This window comes from Eucyclogobius newberryi, unplaced genomic scaffold, assembly GCF_026437365.1.
Source record: "Eucyclogobius newberryi isolate DKJ021-1_F unplaced genomic scaffold, fEucNew1.0.hap1 SCAF_10, whole genome shotgun sequence".
Lineage (NCBI taxonomy): Eukaryota > Metazoa > Chordata > Actinopteri > Gobiiformes > Gobiidae > Eucyclogobius > Eucyclogobius newberryi.
In genome coordinates, this window is record NW_027315724.1 from 19860776 (window position 1) to 19880430 (window position 19655).

Consider the following 19655-nt stretch of genomic DNA (forward strand, 5'->3'; position numbering starts at 1 on the left):
ACCGGAAACACCTTGGCTCTTCCTCCGCAGCTTGACCCGGAAGTGCGCGTCTCTGGGCGTCTCCGCGCGAGGCTCCGCCCGGACCCGGGAGGCGGAATCCCGGCCTTTTGAGTACGTAGACAACCGAGTCGTGTCCCCACTTCCCCCTGCCTTCCACCGGGACCCGAAAAACAGCGCCGAAACCGAGCCAGAACCGAGCCGAACCGGAGCAGACAAGATGGTGGCCAAGCAGCGGATCCGCATGGCGAACGAGAAGCACAGCAAGAACATCACGCAGCGCGGGAACGTCACCAAGTCCACGGTGAGGCGGCGGCGGCACACGCGTTTTTAAAGTCCGCGAGAAAAAACAACCGCGACCGGGCGATCTGCTGACTTACCGTGCGTTCCGAGGTGTCCGAACCGGGTCGCGATCGCGTTTTTGTTCCGCCAGACTCGCGGGGAAGTGTGTGAAAGTGGCTCAGACGCGTCGGTACCGGGAGAACTGTCCCGGTGTTCTTCCCCCCGCACGGATCGGTGTCCGTCTGAAACCGGTTAAAGCTCAAGAAATACGATTTAAAAGTCTGTTTAAATAGTCCACTGTGCGAAGGATCGAACATATTATTCGGTTTGTAGACGGTTAAAAGGTCCAATTGACGTCGTTCCGAACCTTCACGAACTGGTCCGAATCCAGGGATGAGTCGTTACTGTTTCATTACGTCTGGAAACGTCACGGGGACAAAACTGCATAAAATCGAATCGTTTTGATCGATTTTGTTTTTTATTTTGAATTTTGTGCGTTGGTTGAAGCTGCGTGAAAAGTCGGTCAAAGCCACGTCGACTTTAGCTCCCGCCGGACAGATGTTTCCAAATAAGTAAACCACGTGACTCACTTTTTACGAATTATTAATAAACACGAAACCGATGTGTTTTAATTTAACGATTTAAAAAACGAGTTTGTCAACTTTATGTGAGTTAAATCTCACAAAGTCATTTTTATTTAGTTCAAACGACTTTTTCATCTTTTTTACAGCAGTGTTGCAATTTATTTAGTCATTTTCATTTTAAGACTGAAATATTACCGACTATTTTGATAAAACGCGATCTGTTCAAAGGTTATTTCATGCATCGTAAGTCGGACAAAACTGTAAATCGTGTTAGTCGTTTATCACTTTTGCCTTCGCCTGTAAACGTAAATAAACCTGTAAATAAACGTATAAACGGTGTGACATTATCGTTTAAGAAGAAGCCGCGTTTTTTTACAGATTAGTTCAAACCAAAGTCCGGATCCTGATGTTCAGAGCAAACACGGCAAAAAAAACAGAACAACGTGACATTAACATCCGTTTCAGGTGTAAAAACACAACCAGAACAACGCCACATTAACGTCTGTTTCAGGTGTAAAAACACAACCAGAACGTCACATTAACGACTGTTTCAGGTGTAAAAACACAACCAGAACGTCACATTAACGACTGTTTCAGGTGTAAAAACACAACCAGAACAACGCCACATTAACGTCTGTTTCAGGTGTAAAAACACAACCAGAACGTCACATTAACGACTGTTTCAGGTGTAAAAACACAACCAGAACAACGCCACGTTAACGGCTGTTTCATGGTGTAAAAACACAACCAGAACAACGTCACATTAACAACTGTTTCATGGTGTAAAAACACAACCAGAACAACGTCACATTAACAACTGTTTCATGGTGTAAAAACACAACCAGAACAACGTCACATTAACTGTTTCATGGTGTAAAAACACAACCAGAACAACGCCATATTAAAGACTGTTTCAGGTGTAAAATCACAAAACGTGACAAATCATTCAGCTCATTTTTCTGTGATTCCTATTAAATTCTGGGTTAAAATCATAAATCACAGTCTGATCAAATGGACATGAAACTAAAGGTGAAAGTTACATAATGGTGCTTTTGGCTCATGACCACAGTTTCAGTGGAATTCCTCAAACTGGTTCAACAAAAGAACTGGAACCACCAAGAACCCGAATATTCATTTAATGATCTGTATTCAAATGTAAATGAGGCGTTGGGACTAAACCGGCCCTGAAAGAGCGCCCCCTGCAGCTCCGTGGCTGTAATGTGAATGTTGTGTGTTGACAGAGGATTCTGGAGGACAAAGGGGTGGGGCCTTGGCTGCTCGCACTCTTCATCTTCGTCGTCTGTGGATCAGGTCAGAACAAAAACACCTTCAAACTCACCACATCATTGGGATTATTGGCTTTAATATGACCTACAGCTGTTTAGATGTAAAGTAATATTATATTTTGAGTTTTATTCTAATCATTAATATGTAAAACAGCCTAATCCCGGCTGGGCCCGAGCACAGGGTGCCCACGGCAACGTGGGCCCGAGCACAGGGTGCCCACGGCAACGTGGGCCCGAGCACAGGGTGCCCACGGCAACGTGGGCCCGAGCACAGGGTGCCCACGGCAACGTGGGCCCGAGCACAGGGTGCCCACTGCAGGGCTTGACAAACACACAGCTCTGCACTGAGCGCGGTCAGAGTGACAGGCCAAAGTCTGACTGATAAACACCTGCTCAAACCTCAGGACTTGGACCAGGACTTGGACCAGGACTTGGACCAGGACTTGGACCAGGACTTGGACCAGGACTTGGACCAGGACTTGGACCAGGACTTCTTTATCTCTTTTTGATGTGTTTCTTTCTTCTGTCTCTTTTTTTGCAGCCATTTTCCAGATCATCCAGAGCATCAGGATGGGCATGTAATCACGGCAACACTCGGGGCAGGGCCAAAGCTGTGATGGACGGGAGCTTCGGCCATGCCCCCTTCTCGAACTCTGACCTCTGACATCGTCAAAACCAGAACTGAACCAAGACCAAGGAAGGACTAAAGATGGACCAAACCGAGACCACACCTGGACCACGGACCCGGTCTGGATCTGGACCAAGGACCCGGTCTGGATCTGGACCACGGACCCAGACCAGGGTCTGGACCAGGACCGGGTCTGGACCAGATTGGTACTTTTTGCATTGAAGAGCAATATTCTGATCATTCCCTCATATGTATAAAGTCCATTCAAACTCGGGCGAGTTTACGGCAAAAACACGTCTGTGATTTGGAAGTTAAAATATTTTGTGGTAATTGTTAATAAAAAAGTGAAAACGCTTTTTTGACTTCTTTTACAAAACATCTCACACAGTTTAAACGTGAACAACTCTAACCAGATGCATTTTCCTCCAGCAGAAACGTAAAGATCAGGCCTGAAAGTGGCTCCTGCACAGCAGAGGCTGGTCCATTAAGGGCGCTGGGGCGCCGCCCCTCTGTCAATCTGCCAACTAAGTCAATTTCTTTTGTGTCTAAAAACAATATCATTTATTCAAAAATATCTTATATTCTTATTCGTGTAAATGTGTAAAATAATAATGTATATAAATAGATATAGATGTAAATTTTGTTAGCGCGGCGCGTGGTCTGTTGCCAGGCGCAGTCTGCATCACTTTTCTATGTAGCCGTGTTGAAAAGCGCCCCAGAGCCCCATAGAAAATCAATGGGGATTATTAGCCAATCAAATCACAATCAAAAGTGACTACGTCACTATGGTTTTCTCCATAGGAAAATAGCGACTTTGGGGCGCTCCAGAAAGCGCCCTTTTGAACGTAGTAGTTATGCCATGGAGCTACGCTTTTTACACAAGAGACACAGACATGTGCGCGCGCCTACGCGGAAGTGCCACACATGCCGTGTTTTCCGTGTTTACGTCTTAAAACTGCATCTACAGACGTCTGTGACAAAAGGTACGTCCAAAACGACTCAGATTGAGCTGCTGGGTTTATTTGTGTTGAAAGCGGCTGATTTCGTATCAATCCGAGCCGACACATGTGATCTGTCGAACCCCATGCTACGTCACCATGACTACAAACACGCAGGTTTTTTTAGTTATTACTTGCATAAGGCTAACGCTAAGCATCGCTTAACTTCTAACTTATCATTAACAAACTGGAAATAAAGTGTGTTTACTTCATTAATTCAGTTGTATATGTGTATTTAAGATATGTATCCATACAGTCAATGTTAAAAAAAAAAACAAAAACACGGTAATGTCAAATAGCCCCCCCTATAATTTGTACCACCAGCCGCCACTGCTCCTGCACCAAACTCAAGTCAACACCATTCTGACAGAACAACACGAGAATCTGTTCACGTGCAGCGTTAACATGCACATTGAAATCACCTGTATTGATCAGACCATTAAAGTTTGTGCATACGACTGAAACATCTCCGTAAAATTATCAATAAAACGTTGGCAGTGCTGGATAGGCTTGTATAAAACATGAAGAGAATGAGACTGTTTTAGTTCCATTTTAAAGGAGACTTACTCAAATGATGAAAACACCCAAAAGAACAACCTGTGGGTCATTATTTAAGCTCTATAAACTGCACAGTCAGATTCTATTAGAACTACATTTCCTGTGTTTGTGTGTTATTCATATGAAAATCTGAAATGGTTTATTCTTTTTTGATGTTTTGTTTTGATAATGCCATTGTCTTTGTTATAAAGGTTTTTTCGTGTGGTTTAGAGTGTTTATCCCGGTTTATCCAGACAAACATTAAAATTAGACAAATACAACTACAGTGTTTTCATAATCAATGACACACATGAGTTTCAAGGATTAAGTTTATAACTCTCAAATTAAGAAATAAAACTATGACATGATCCGTCTCCAGAGCAACGATCAAATAATCTGACAATAAAGTATAAAAAAGCACAACCACAAGAGGGAGCTGCAGCACCAGGACTAAACAAGGTCTAAACCAGGTTCAAACCAGGTCCAAAACCAGGTCTAAACCAAGTCTAAACCAGGTCAAAACCAGGTCTAAACCAAGTCTAAACCAGGTCCTAAACCAGGTCCAAACCAGGTCTAAACAAGAGTCTAAACCAGGTCTAAACCAGGTCTAAACCAGGTCCAAACCAGGTCTAAACAAGAGTCTAAACCAGGTCTAAACCACAGTCTAAACCAGGTCTAAACAAGAGTCTAAACCAGGTCTAAACCAAGTCTAAACCAGGTCCTAAACCAGGTCTAAACAAGAGTCTAAACCAGGTCTAAACCAGGTCCAAACCAGGTCTAAACAAGAGTCTAAACCAGGTCTAAACCACAGTCTAAACCAGGTCTAAACAAGAGTCTAAACCAGGTCTAAACAAAAGTCTAAACCAGGTCCAAACCAGGTCTAAACCAAGTCTAAACCAGGTCAAAAACCAAGTCTAAACCAGGTCAAAAACCAGGTCATAAAAAAACAAGTCTAAACCAGGTCCAAAACCAGGTCTAAACAGTCTAAACCAGTTGTTCAAATGTGTGTTTAATGTTGTTCCCTGTGTTAAAGTAGATCTTTCTCTCTGGTGTACTCCCTTTGGGGCCCCGTTTGCTGCGGGGCCCTAAACCTTTCCTCTGACGCAGCGGCACAGTCAAAATCAACTGAAACAAAAAACGTAATTCTTCTGATTTTGGACTTTTGCAGTGCAGTGTCGGAGCAGGATGTCCATGTTGTTGTTGTTGTTTTGCTGAGCTCTGATTGGCCGCAGCAGGTTGTATCGGGGTCACATGAGGTCACAGACGTTGACCTCAGCAGAATCCTCAGCATGAATAAACTATTTCCCATTTTCATCAATAACACACTTTATTCATACTCTCTCTCCAGAAGCCTCAGACACATATTTAGATCTTCTCAGTTTTCAGTAGAAATGTTTTACTAAATAATGATGAGCCGCTCCAGTGGAAGCAGAGCCCTGGTGTGTGAGTGCGGGCCCCTGAAGAGGCCCCTGTGAGGCCCCTCAGTAAACTCTTGTGTCAGTTACAGATGAATAAAAGTTTGGTCGTCGGGAAACAGCACAAGTATGTGGCCCCTCGTCTTCATCCGGATCAGAAACACAAATAAACACAAATGAGTCTCTCGTGGAGGTTTTTATTACGCCTCAGTCGGACTTCAGAACTCAACCAGGTCCTGACCAGGCCCTGGTTCAGTCCTGGTTCTTGACCCGGATGTACCAGGAGGAGGCGGATACGGTGTTGCCATGGCGATGGACTCTGCAGGTGTAAGTTCCTTCGTTGAACTCGTTGGCGACGATCCTCAGGTCACGACCTTTCATCACAATGTGACCCGGGACTGAACCCAGGATCTGCTCCCCATCTTTAAACCAGCTGTGGACAGAGACCTGGTTTAGTCCCGGTTTAGTCCCGGTTTAGTCCCGGTTTAGTCCCGGTTTAGCCCTGGTTTAGACCTAGTTTAGACCTAGTTTAGACCTGGTTTAGACCTGGTTTAGACCTGGTTTAGACCTGGTTTAGACCCGGTTTAGTCCCGGTTTAGTCCCGGTTTAGTCCCGGTTTAGTCCCGGTTTAGCCCTAGTTTAGCCCTAGTTTAGCCCTAGTTTAGACCTGGTTTAGACCTGGTTTAGTCCTGGTTTAGTCCTGGTTTAGCCCTGGTTTAGTCCTGGTTTAGTCCTGGTTTAGTCCTGGTTTAGTCCTGGTTTAGACCGGGTTTAGTCCTGGTTTAGTCCTGGTTTAGTCCTGGTTTAGACATGGTTTAGTCCTGGTTTGGACCGGGTTTAGTCCTGGTTTAGTCCTGGTTTAGTCCTGGTTTAGACCTGGTTTAGACCTGGTTTAGACCTGGTTTAGACCTGGTTTAGACCGGGTTTAGACCGGGTTTAGTCCTGGTTTAGTTCTGGTTTAGACCTGGTTTAGTCCTGGTTTGGACCGGGTTTAGTCCTGGTTTAGTCCTGGTTTAGACCTGGTTTAGTCCTGGTTTAGACCTGGTTTAGACCTGGTTTAGACCTGGTTTAGTACCTGATCTTGGGGTAGTTCCTCATGTTCTTGGTTCCACACCTGAAGCCGACAACTTTTCCTCTGGGAACCGTCTTCACCTTCAGGTTTGGAGTCGGGGGGGTCGGGGTGGACTCGGACTGCGGCTCTGACACGGATCAGAACACGGATCAGAACACGGATCAGAACACGGATCAGCACACGGAACAGAACACGGATCAGAACACGGATCAGAACACGGAACAGAACATGGATCAGAACACGGAACAGAACATGGATCAGAACACGGAACAGAACATGGATCAGAACACGGAACAGAACATGGATCAGAACACGGATCAGAACACGGATCAGCACACGGAACAGAACACGGATCAGAACACGGAACAGAACATGGATCAGAACACGGAACAGAACATGGATCAGAACACGGAACAGAACATGGATCAGAACACGGAACAGAACATGGATCAGAACACGGAACAGAACATGGATCAGAACACGGAACAGAACATGGATCAGAACACGGAACAGAACACGGATCAGAACACGGATCAGAACACGGATCAGAGCACAGACAATATTTTCTCTTTACAGATTATAAACCCTTCGGCCGTCACTGGACATAATGTTTTATACAGTTTAACGAGGAAGCAAAATAACAACCTACGAGTTCAGATTATGTTTTTGTTGCTTTTTGTCCAGAAACACGTTAGATTTAAAAAAGGTTAATTACGCGGTTGTTAGCAGGTTGTTAGCATGTATGCTAATTTCAGCACTAATGGCTAACAGTATAATCTACAGTAAACTCTTAGTCGTGGTTGTTTATAGCTCGGCTCTGGTGTTATCCTCACTCAAGTACTTCCTGCTTTTTCCTGGTTTGTGATGTTTGGAGGCTAATGCTAACGCTAATGCTAACGCTCCCATTGAAAGTGCATCAGTGCTAACTCGGAATGGTACCGGCTAACGGAGTGAAGGTGTGTCTTTCCTGTGTTCTTTTTTGTTCTGTTTTTATACATTTGAAAACTGACTCGTCAAATTTATATTATATTTATAACAATCATGTTGATCCTCAGGGTCCTCACGGAGACTCAGGTTACATCCGGACAATGTAGTGTTAGTATAAATATGATATTTACCGTAGCAGAAGTCACAGCGCAGAGGACAGTTCTTTTTCATGAAGGATTTGCGTCGTTCACAGAATCCCAGTCGAGCCCAAGGATCACACACTCGCTTCTTATCCAGACAACCTGAAACACACGTGTTTTTAATGTGGTGTTTTTAATGTCATGTTTCTCCATCAGAAGGTGGTGTTTCTCCATCAAAACGTGGTGTTTCTCCATCAGAACGTGGTGTTTCTCCCTCAGAACGTGGCGTTCCTCCGTCAAAACGTGGTGTTTCTCCATCAGAAGGTGGTGTTTCTCCATCAAAACGTGGTGTTTCTCCATCAAAACGTGGTGTTTCTCCATCAGAACGTGGTGTTTCTCCATCAGAAGGTGGTGTTTCTCCATCAAAACGTGGTGTTTCTCCATCAGAAGGTGGTGTTTCTCCATCAGAACGTGGTGTTTCTCCATCAGAAGGTGGTGTTTCTCCATCAGAACGTGGTGTTTCTCCATCAGAAGGTGGTGTTTCTCCATCAAAACGTGGTGTTTCTCCATCAGAAGGTGGTGTTTCTCCATCAAAACGTGGTGTTTCTCCATCAGAAGGTGGTGTTTCTCCATCAGAACGTGGTGTTTCTCCATCAAAACATGGTGTTTCTCCATCAAAACGTGGTGTTTCTCCAAACAATGCATTTCACTCATTTGAAAGCCTTATGCTGTCAATCACATGTCCAAATATGAAAAACCAAAAAGGAGTTTTGTTCATAGTTATCTACCGACCCCCTGGTCCCTACTCAGAGTTTTTAACAGAGTTTTCTGACTTTATATCAAACTTAGTGTTAGCCTGGGATAAAATAGTTATAGCTGGAGACTTTAATATCCACGTGAATATGAGTGATGACTCTCTCAGTAATGCCTTCAGCGCCTTGTTAGACAGCATTGGTTTCACTCAGAATGTAAATAAACCGACTCACACTCACAAGAACACTCTGGATCTTGTCCTAACGTATGGAACAGAGATTAGTGACCTCATTGTCCTCCCTCAAAACCCTATATTGTCAGATCATTTCCTAATTACCTTTCAGTTTATTCTTAAAGATCATCCAGTCCCACAAAATAAAGTTATAATGAAAAGGACAATATCTGAAAAATCTATCTTAAAATTCAAAGAAATAATAGAGCCAATATTCAGTGACATGTCATGTGATCCTGCTGAGAACAGTTTTAGTCCCAGTATAAGTGATCAATGTGTCGACTTGACCATGAATTCTCTGAAGTCTGCTCTTGACGTTGTAGCGCCGTTAAAACAGAAGGTCATTAGGCCAAAGCGCGCCTCCCCATGGTACAACCAAGAACTGCGTTCACATAAACAAAGAGTTAGAAAGTTAGAGGGATTATTTCGTCGCTCTCACACCGAAGAATCCCTAAAAGCATGGAAAAGCTGCCTGCTGTCCTATAAGCAGGCACTGCGTAAGGCCCAAACCAGATATTATTCAAATCTAATAGAAGTCAACAAAAGTAACACTAAATTCCTTTTCAGCACTGTAGCTAGGCTAACAAACTGTCACAGTGCAGTAGAGCCCTCAATCCCAGCTACACTCAGCTCTGATGAGTTCCTCCTATTTTTTAACAATAAAATAAAAACAATCAGAGATAAATTAGATGAAATTACCCCCGCTATTAGCCCTGAACTAGCCCAAGCTGTAAATCTAACGTCCCATATAAATTCACCTGTAAACTTAGAAAGGTTCACAGCTGTTGATCAAGCAGAGATAACTTCAGCCATTATGTCCTCTAAAAGCTCAACTTGTGTCCTAGACCCCATTCCAAGCAGACTCCTCAAAGACATTCTCCCCCTAATTATAGACCCTATTCTTAATATAATAAATACTTCACTCGAAAGTGGCTATGTTCCACAGTCCTTCAAACATGCAGTCATTAAACCTCTTCTGAAAAAGCCTAATCTAGATCCCGACCTATTGGTAAACTACAGACCTATTTCAAATCTTCCCTTCATCTCTAAAATCCTTGAAAAAGTTGTAGTAAAACAGCTTTGTCGCCACCTGCAGGACAATAACTTATTTGAAGTTTTCCAGTCAGGGTTCAGAGCCCACCACAGCAGGGTTCAGAGCCCACCACAGCACTGAAACTGCACTAGTTAAAGTCACAAATGATTTGTTATTAGCCGCTGACGATGGACTGGTCTCAATCCTGGTTCTGTTGGACCTCAGCGCAGCGTTTGACACCATCAACCACAACATTCTACTGCAGAGGTTAGAATGTGATGTAGGTGTTGGAGGAACAGCCCTCAGCTGGTTTAAATCCTATTTATCTGATAGGTACCAATTTGTTAATGTAAACCAGAGCTCCTCACCATGCTCTAAAGTAATTTACGGTGTGCCACAGGGTTCGGTACTCGGTCCAATTCTGTTTACTCTTTATATGCTGCCATTAGGCAACATTATCAGAAAGCATGACATTAACTTCCACTGCTATGCAGATGACACTCAGCTGTATTTATCAATGAAACCTGATCAGAGCGATCAAGTAGACAGACTTAGTGCTTGTGTGAAGGAGATAAAAACCTGGATGACACTAAACTACCTGCTTCTTAACCCTGAAAAAACCGAGGTCATTGTGCTTGGCCCTAAGCATCTACGAGACTCTCTATCTGAGCAGATAGTCACACTGGACAATGTTAGTGTAGCCTCCAGTTCTACTGTAAGAAACCTTGGAGTCTTATTTGACCAGGAGCTCTCATTTAAAGCTCATATAAATCAAGCTTGTAAAACAGCCTATTTCCATTTGCGCAACATAGCCAAAATCAGAAGAATCCTGCCTAAAAGTGATGCCGAAAAACTTATCCATGCATTTGTAACGACTAGATTAGACTACTGTAACTCCCTGCTTGCAGCGTGTCCTAAAAGCTCCATAAAAAGCTTTCAACTGGTTCAAAATGCAGCAGCAAGATTACTAACAGGAACAAAAAGAAGAGAGCACATTACGCCGGTGCTGAAGTCTCTTCACTGGCTCCCCGTCCAGTTTAGAATCAAATTTAAAATTCTACTCTTGACCTACAAAGCCATAAATGACATGGCCCCATCCTACCTCAAAGATGCTATAGAACCATATCATCCAAACAGAGCTCTTCGCTCTCAGAATTCTGGCCTTCTGGTGGTCCCAAGAGTCTCTAAAAGTACTGTAGGAGGTAGAGCGTTTAGCTACCAAGCTCCTGTGTTATGGAATCAACTCCCGACCCATGTTAAATATGCTGACACAGTCTCTCATTTAAGTCCAGGCTTAAAACGTTCCTCTTCGAAATTGCTTATGGTCAGACTAGTTAGGAACAGAAACATAAACCCACAGCTTTAGCTACGCTGCCCTAGGAGTAACTATGCTGGGGGAAGTATGGCAGCTTGAGCACTATCCTCTTCTTCTTCTGACTACTTATGCTATCAAACAATATTTATTTTTTAATTCCACTTGCAAACTGTTCACCGCCTTCTTTTTCTTTCTTTCACTCCTGAGGACCTGTGGACCCAGATGCCCCTCTCCTGGTGAAGTGGTCCCTGCCCCGTGTGGACGGTCCCTCATCTGCCTGAAAAGTGGCCCCAGTTCGACTCCGACGGTCCCTCATCTGCCTGAGGAGTGGGTCCAGCTCGACTCAGACGGTCCCTCATCTGCCTGAAGAGTGGGTCCAGCTCGACTCAAACGGTCCCTCATCTGCCTAAAGAGTGGCTCCAGTTCGCCTCAGTCGGTCCCTCATCTGCCTGAAGAGTGGGTCCAGTTCGCCTCAGTCGGTCCCTCATCTGCCTGAAGAGTGGGTCCAGCTCCAGTCTCCCTCGTGTCCGTCTGTCCGTCTGTGAGAGTCGGATCTCTCCTTCACTGGAACTCCTCCAGGTTTCTACGCTTTTTTCCCAAAGAGGTTTTTTTTGTAGTTTTTCCTGGCCGAGAAGGAGAGTCTAAGGACAGAGGACCCTGGGACATCGTCCCTCGCCACACAGACATTGTCTGACTCCCTCGCCACCACAGACATTGTCTGACTCCATCGCCACCACAGACATTGTTGATTCATTTCTCCCTGTGGCCCTCAGAGGCAACTGTTGTTGTGATTTTGGGCCTTACAAAAATAAATTGATTTGATTTGTTTCTCCATCAGAAGGTGGTGTTTCTCCATCAAAACATGGTGTTTCTCCATCAGAAGGTGGTGTTTCTCCATCAGAAGGTGGTGTTTCTCCATCAGAACGTGGTGTTTCTCCATCAGAAGGTGGTGTTTCTCCATCAGAACGTGGTGTTTCAGTTACAGTGTGTGTCTCACCGTAAAGTCGCCGGATGCCCCACACATCGTCCTGGCCCACGCTCCTTTGACCCGTGTACGTGGCGTTCGGGTGCATCAGAGACTGTGGGTCACGAGAGTGCCACAAACCCAGAGCGTGTCCGATCTCATGAGCCGCAACCTGCACCAGGTCGTTCAGCCACAGACCTGAGGAGAGACTGGTTATGATCCGGCTCAAGACCCTGTGAAAACCCTCTACAGACCCACTTTCGACCCCCTGTAGACCGGCTCAAGACCCTGTGAAGACCCCCGACCCCCTACAGACCGGTTGAAACCCTGTGAAGACCCCCTGCAGACTGTGAAGACCCCATGCAGACTGTGTAGATCCCCTGCAGACCCCCTGTAGACCGGTTGAGACCCTGTGAAGACCCCCTGTAGACCGGTTGAGACCCTGTAAAGACCCCCTGTAGACCGGTGGAGACCCCCTGCAGACCCCCTGTAGACCCCCTGCAGACCCCTGCAGACCCCTGTAGACTGTGAAGACCTCCTGCAGACCCCCTGTAGACCCCCTGCAGACCCCCTGTAGACCCCCTGCAGACTGTGAAGACCTCCTGCAGACCCCCTGCAGACCCCCTGTAGACCCCCTGCAGACCCCTGTAGACTGTGAAGACCTCCTGTAGACCCCCTGCAGACCCCCTGTAGACCCCTGCAGACCCCTGTAGACTGTGAAGACCTCCTGCAGACCCCATGTAGACCCCCTGTAGACCCTCCTGCAGACCCCTGTAGACTGTGAAGACCTCCTGCAGACCCCCTGCAGACCCCCTGTAGACCCCCTGCAGACCCCCTGTAGACCCCCTGCAGACCCCCTGTAGACTGTGAAGACCTCCTGTAGACCCCCTGTAGACCCCCTGCAGACCCCTGTAGACTGTGAAGACCTCCTGCAGACCCCCTGCAGACCCCCTGTAGACCCCCTGCAGACCCCCTGCAGACCCCCTGCAGACCCCCTGTAGACCCCCTGCAGACCCCCTGCAGACCCCCTGCAGACCAGTACCTTGTCTCCAGCTGAAGCGGGACTTGCCGAGGATCCAGAACTCATGGTTGTCAAAGTGAATGTCGCCTCGCGGCGGCAGAAAGGCATGAGCCAGTTCCCCGTTCAGACCATCGAAACACGGGTGCAGCGGAGACACCCAGCAGTCTGTGTGGTTAAAGGTGTAGAAACCTGGAGAAACATTGCTGAAACATCACTGAAACATCACTGAAACATCACCGAAACATCACCGAAACATCACCGAAACATCACCGAAACATCACTGAAAAATATCTGAATCATCACTAAAGCATCACTGAAATATCACTGAAATACCACGGAAACATCACTAAAGCATCACTGAAACATCACTGAAGCATCACTGAAACATTGCTGAACATCACTGAAATATCCCTGAAACATCACTGAAACATCATTGAAACATCACTGAAACATCACTAAAGCATCACTGAAACATCACTGAAACATCATTGAACATCACTGAAACATCATTGCAACATCACTGAAATATTCCTGAAACATCACTGAAACATCCCTGAACATCATTGAAACATCACTGAAACCTTACTGAAATCTCACTGAAACATCTCTAAAACATCACTGAAACCTCACTGAAACCTCACTAAAACATCTCTAAAACATCTCTAAAACATCACTGAAACCTCACTGAAACCTCACTGAAACATCTCTAAAACATCACTAAAGCATCACTGAAACATCACTAAAGCATCACTGAAACATTACTTAAGCATAACTGAAACATCACTAAAAGAGCAATGAAACATAACTAAACATCACTGAAACATCACGGAGACGTCCACAAAACATCACTGAAACGTCACTAAAATGTCACCAGTTTTTAATGAAATTTCCCCATGTGGGACAATAAAGGATTATCTTATCTTATCTTATGTTTTTCTAATCATCTCTGTAATTACTGCGCCGATCCACATGAAACAAAAACTGGCTCAAAGTTCAACATCTTCTCTGTCAGGACGAGCGCTCTGATTGGCCGTGCCTATGGTGATGTGGGCGGCAGAATGGAGCGCTCTGATTGGCCGTACCTATGGTGATGTCGGCAGGCTCGTCCTCGACTTCGGTGAAACTCAGCGGTGAAACGTCGCTCCATTTGGTGAAGGCCAAACTCAGAGCTTTGCGAGTGTCTTCAGGGGTCAGAGTCCGAGGGAAGGCCACGATCCTGGACCAGGGACAGACCAGAGACCAGGTTTAGACCAGAGACCAGGGACAGACCAGAGACAGACCAGAGACCAGGTTTAGACCAGAGGCCAGGGACAGACCAGAGACAGACCAGAGACCAGGTTTAGACCAGAGACCAGGGACAGACCAGAGACAGACCAGAGACCAGGTTTAGACCAGAGGCCAGGGACAGACCAGAGACAGACCAGAGACCAGGGACAGACCAGAGACAGACCAGAGACCAGGGACAGACCAGGTTTAGACCAGAGACCAGGTTTAGACCAGAGACCAGGTTTAGACCAGAGACCGACCAGAGACCAGAGACAGACCAGAGACAGACCAGAGACCAGGGACAGACCAGAGACCAGGGACAGACCAGAGACCAGGTTTAGACCAGAGACCAGAGAGAGACCAGAGACAGACCAGAGACCAGGGACCAGGGACCGAGCAGAGACCAAGGACAGACCAGGGACCGAGCAGAGACCAGGTTTAGACCCGAGACCAGGGACAGACCAGAGACCAGGTTTAGACCAGAGACCAGGTTTAGACCAGAGACCAGGGACAGACCAGAGACCAGGGACAGACCAGAGACCAGGTTTAGACCAGAGACCAGAGAGAGACCAGAGACAGACCAGAGACCAGGGACCAGGGACCGAGCAGAGACCAAGGACAGACCAGGGACCGAGCAGAGACCAGGTTTAGACCCGAGACCAGGGACAGACCAGAGACCAGGTTTAGACCAGAGACCAGGTTTAGACCAGAGACCAGGGACAGACCAGAGACCAGGGACAGACCAGAGACCAGGGACAGACCAGAGACCAGGTTTAGACCAGAGACCAGGTTTAGACCAGAGACCAGGTTTAGACCAGAGACCAGGGACAGAGCAGAGACCAGGGACAGAGCAGAGAGCAGGTTTAGACCAGAGACTAGAGACAGACCAGAGACCAGGGACAGACCAGAGACAGACCAGAGACCAGGGACTTTGATTTGACAATCTGGTTAAAGGCCTGAAACTTGTTTAGCACTTTAAATATGAATAGAAACAAAAGCCTTTTCAGCGTCCAGACTAAATATTACAGCTTTGTTTTGTTGTTTTGTTGTTTTGTATTTGTCTCATTCTGTGTAAGGATCGTCTTGTGTTGTCTTGTGTTTGTCGTTTGCTCATGAATCCTGCCTGATCTTTGTGGATCAAGTTTGGGAGGATTTGTTCCATTCTTTTGGACATAATTGAGGTGTATAAACGATAGTCCACATTCAGAACAGAAATAGTCTCTATGAGGCACAGTCCAGTCGCTCCTTCCCCTCTTTAGATATCAGAGATATGATGTCCTCTTTCACACAAGGAGGGGAGGAGTTTTATTAAGTTCCCATTTAAAAGTTGCAAAAAGGAAAGGACTAAGTGTGTCTTTTATCCCGGTCCAGTCCTGGTTTAGTCCTGGTTTAGTCCTGGTCCAGTCCTAGTCCAGTCCTGGTCTAGTCCTGGTCTAGTCCTGGTCTAGTCCTGGTCTAGTCCTGGTCTAGTCCTGGTCTAGTCCTGGTCCAGTCCTGGTCCAGTCCTGGTTTAGTCCTGGTCCAGTCCTGGTCTAGTCCTGGTCTAGTCCTGGTCTAGTCCTGGTCTAGTCCTGGTCTAGTCCTGGTCTAGTCCTGGTTTAGTCCTGGTTTAGTCCTGGTTCAGACCTGGTTCAGTCCTGGTTTAGTCCTGGTCCAGTCCTGGTCTAGTTCTGGTCTAGTCCTGGTCCAGTCCAGGTTTAGTCCTGGTCCAGTCCTGGTCCAGACCTGTAGGTGAGGTTGTGATGGTCCCACTTGAATCCCAGGGGGTTGATGGCGTAACGTTGGATTCTTTGGAGCGTTTCTGAACTCAGCACCTGAAGAAACACAAAGGACATGAGGCAGGAACCACAGGGACCACAGGAACCAAGGGACCCACAGGAACCACAGAAACTACAGGACCCACAGGAACCACAGAGACTACAGGAACGAAGGGAGCCACAGGAACCACAGAGACTACAGGAACCAAGGGACCCACAGGAACCACAGAGACTACAGGAACCAAGGGAACCACAGAGACTACAGGAACCAAGGGACCACAGGAACCACAGCGACTACAGAAACCAAGGAACCCACAGGAACCACAGCGACTACAGAAACCAAGGAACCCACAGGAACCACAGCGACTACAGAAACCAAGGGAACCACAGAGACTACAGGAACCAAGGAACCCACAGGAACCACAGCGACTACAGAAACCAAGGAACCCACAGGAACCACAGAGACTACAGGAACCAAGGGACCCACAGGAACCACAGAGACTACAGGAACCAAGGGACCCACAGGAACCACAGAGACTACAGATACCACAGAGACTACAGGACCCTAGGGACTCACAGTAACCACAGAGACCACAGGACCCAAGGGACCCACAGGAACCCACAGGAACCACAGAGACAACAGGACCCAAGGGACCCACAGGAACCACAGAGACTACAGGAACCAAGGGACCCACAGAGACTACAGGAACCAAGGGACCCACAGGAACCCACAGGAACCACAGAGACAACAGGACCCAAGGGACCCACAGGAACCCACAGGAACCACAGAGACAACAGGACCCAAGGGACCCACAGGAACCACAGAGACTACAGGAACCAAGGGACCCACAGAGACTACAGGAACCAAGGGACCCACAGGAACCACAGCGACTACAGGAACCAAGGAACCCACAGAAACCACAGAGACTACAGGACCCAAGGGACTCACAGTAACCACAGAGACCACAGGACCCAAGGGACCCACAGGAACCACAGAGACAACAGGACCCAAGGGACCCACAGGAACCACAGAGACTACAGGAACCAAGGGACCCACAGGAACCACAGAGACTACAGGAACCAAGGAACCCACAGGAACCACAGAGACTACAGGAACCAAGGAACCACAGAGACTACAGGAACCAAGGGACCCACAGGAACCACAGAGACTACAGGAACCAAGGGACCCACAGGAACCCACAGGAACCACAGAGACAACAGGACCCAAGGGACCCACAGGAACCACAGAGACTACAAGACCCAAGGGACCCACAGGAACCACAGAGACCACAGGACCCAAGGGACCCACAGGAACCACAGGGACAAAAGGGGCCACTGGAGGGTGTGTGTAAATGTGTTGTTGAGGTTCAAATGTGGCACAAAACATAAAATGAAGCAGAATTATCACTTTATTCTCTTTTTGGGAGATTAAACTAAACATTTCTGTTTCTGTTTCACTTTTAATAGTTTTAATTCTGGATGAAACTCTCCAGATTGTAACTGGTCCGGTTCAGTCTGGTCCAAATCAGATCCACATGTGCCACTTCTTCCTGTTTGAGTTTCTTTGAAGATTCTGTAAAAAATCTGCCGCACACGTGTCAAATATTCACCGCCGCGCCGAAGTACAAGTACACACAAAGTACACACAAAGTACACACTGCTCTTTCCAGCTCTGTCTTTTGTCTGTTTTAAGGCTCTATTAGTTTTATCCTGTGTTTGTTTGTTTGTTTTTTATTTGGTGAACTTTTCTCATTGTGTTTTTCTTGTATAAATAAAATAAAATGATGAATTAAGGTTCCGTCTCGTCAATTACTTTGTGACTGTGATATTGATATTTTTGCAGTATTTATTTGACACTATAATTTCAGTTTTATTCCATCAAAACCAAACATCAAGGATTATGTTAAATAATTTTAAAAACTGTATCGTTATTTGGTGTTAATGCAATATATTTATTTTGTAGTTTAAGTGATGAATGTGCCAGAGAATACTGCAGTATCAATACTTTTATGACATATTGTGCAGCTGTGACAACAAACTGAGAACAAACCAAAGCTTCACATTCAAAACAGATTAAATCACAGATAATTTAAGACTTTCAGAAAACAATAACTTAAATGTCTTTCATCTTTTACATTTGGTTCCGGACCTGCCCCGGACACTTCAGGTGAGTTTACCTGAGCCGGGATCGTCATGACAACCAGCAGCAGCAGCGAAGGCGGAGCCATGGTGTCAGCATGACCTCACCAGTGGCCAATCACAGGAGACAACCGCCCGCACGCACGCGCAGCAGGTGTGTGCACGCGCGCGCTCCAGAAGGTGGGAAATAATTCAAAATAAATTATAAAAAGATGCAAAAATCTGACGATTTGACAAGTTTCTTGAGCGAATGGATCAAAAGCGGCACCAACGCGGCGTGAGAGCGGCACCAACGCGGCGTGAGAGCGGCACCAACGCGGCGTGAGAGCGGCACCAACGCGGCGTGAGAGCGGCACCAACGCGGCGTGAGAGCGGCACCAACGCGGCGTGAGAGCGGCACCAACGCGGCGTGAGAGCGGCACCAACGCGGCGTGAGAGCGTCAAACTGCACAAGTGATGCAGAAGTGTGGAAAACTACACAGAGACCCGGACACACGGACCAGGGTTAGACCAGGGTCACCGCGGACTCTGCTCCAAACCGGACCAGACCCAAGAGAAATCCACAAAGACCCTGAGTCAAAAGCAAGTCCGAAGGAAGAGCAGAATCCTGGTTTAGTCCGGGTTTGGTCCTGGTTTGGTCCTGGTTTGGTCCTGGTTTGGTCCTGGTTTAGTCCTGGTTTGGTCCTGGTTTAGTCCGGGTTTGGTCCTGGTTTAGTCCAGGTTTGGTCCAGATTTAGTCCTGGTTTAGTCCAGATTTAGTCCTGGTTTAGTGCAGATTTAGTCCTGGTTTAGTCCAGATTTAGTCCTGGTTTAGTCCGGGTTTGGTCCTGGATCAGAGCTGGGGCAGAGAAAGTCCGCGCAGGTCCGGTCCCGGTCTGGTCCAGAGTCCGGAGTAAGGACTCGGAGCTCGCGCTGCAGAGGCTCGTGAAGGGGGCGGGCTCAGGTGAGAGTGCGTGTGTGCGCGCGCGACCCTCACAGCTCCAGAGCTCCGCCCCCTCCCGACCTCCAGGTCCCAGATCTGCCGTGACCATGGATCTGACCATGGATCTACTGTGCACGTGTATGAAGGTTATTTTGTGTTTTTATTACGATTATTTTGTTATGACGTCGATGTTTTTTTTACATTGAATAACATTTGTTTTTACATAGAATTTTTCTTTTTACATAGAATTTCTTTTTTTTCTCCATCGATTTTTTTTACATCGAATCTAGTAAAAGTATTCATTGTTTATTAATACTTTTTTTTTAAAATTCAATGTAAAAAAAATTCGATGTAAAAAAAAAATGTTAGAAAAATAACAAAATAACC

General features: G+C 46.5%; 2 protein-coding genes across 2 annotated transcripts; one reads left to right on the top strand and one right to left on the bottom strand.

The window, feature by feature from the left end:
• The first annotated feature begins 83 nt into the window (after positions 1-83).
• On the top strand, positions 84-3131 carry serp1 (stress-associated endoplasmic reticulum protein 1). Its single transcript, XM_072462358.1, has 3 exons — positions 84-301; positions 2105-2174; positions 2691-3131. Exons 1-3 carry the CDS (start codon positions 218-220, stop codon positions 2729-2731), a joined length of 195 nt encoding a protein of 64 aa, XP_072318459.1. The 5' UTR covers positions 84-217; the 3' UTR covers positions 2732-3131.
• A 2829-nt stretch (positions 3132-5960) lies between these two features.
• On the bottom strand, positions 5961-18566 carry mmp23bb (matrix metallopeptidase 23bb). The gene is made up of 8 exons (XM_072462160.1): positions 18385-18566; positions 16176-16264; positions 14267-14400; positions 13206-13373; positions 12197-12361; positions 7918-8028; positions 6803-6926; positions 5961-6160 (listed from the first exon to the last, which is right to left on the bottom strand). Exons 1-8 carry the CDS (start codon positions 18433-18435, stop codon positions 5980-5982), a joined length of 1023 nt encoding a protein of 340 aa, XP_072318261.1. The 5' UTR covers positions 18436-18566; the 3' UTR covers positions 5961-5979.
• Positions 18567-19655: the final 1089 nt, after the last annotated feature.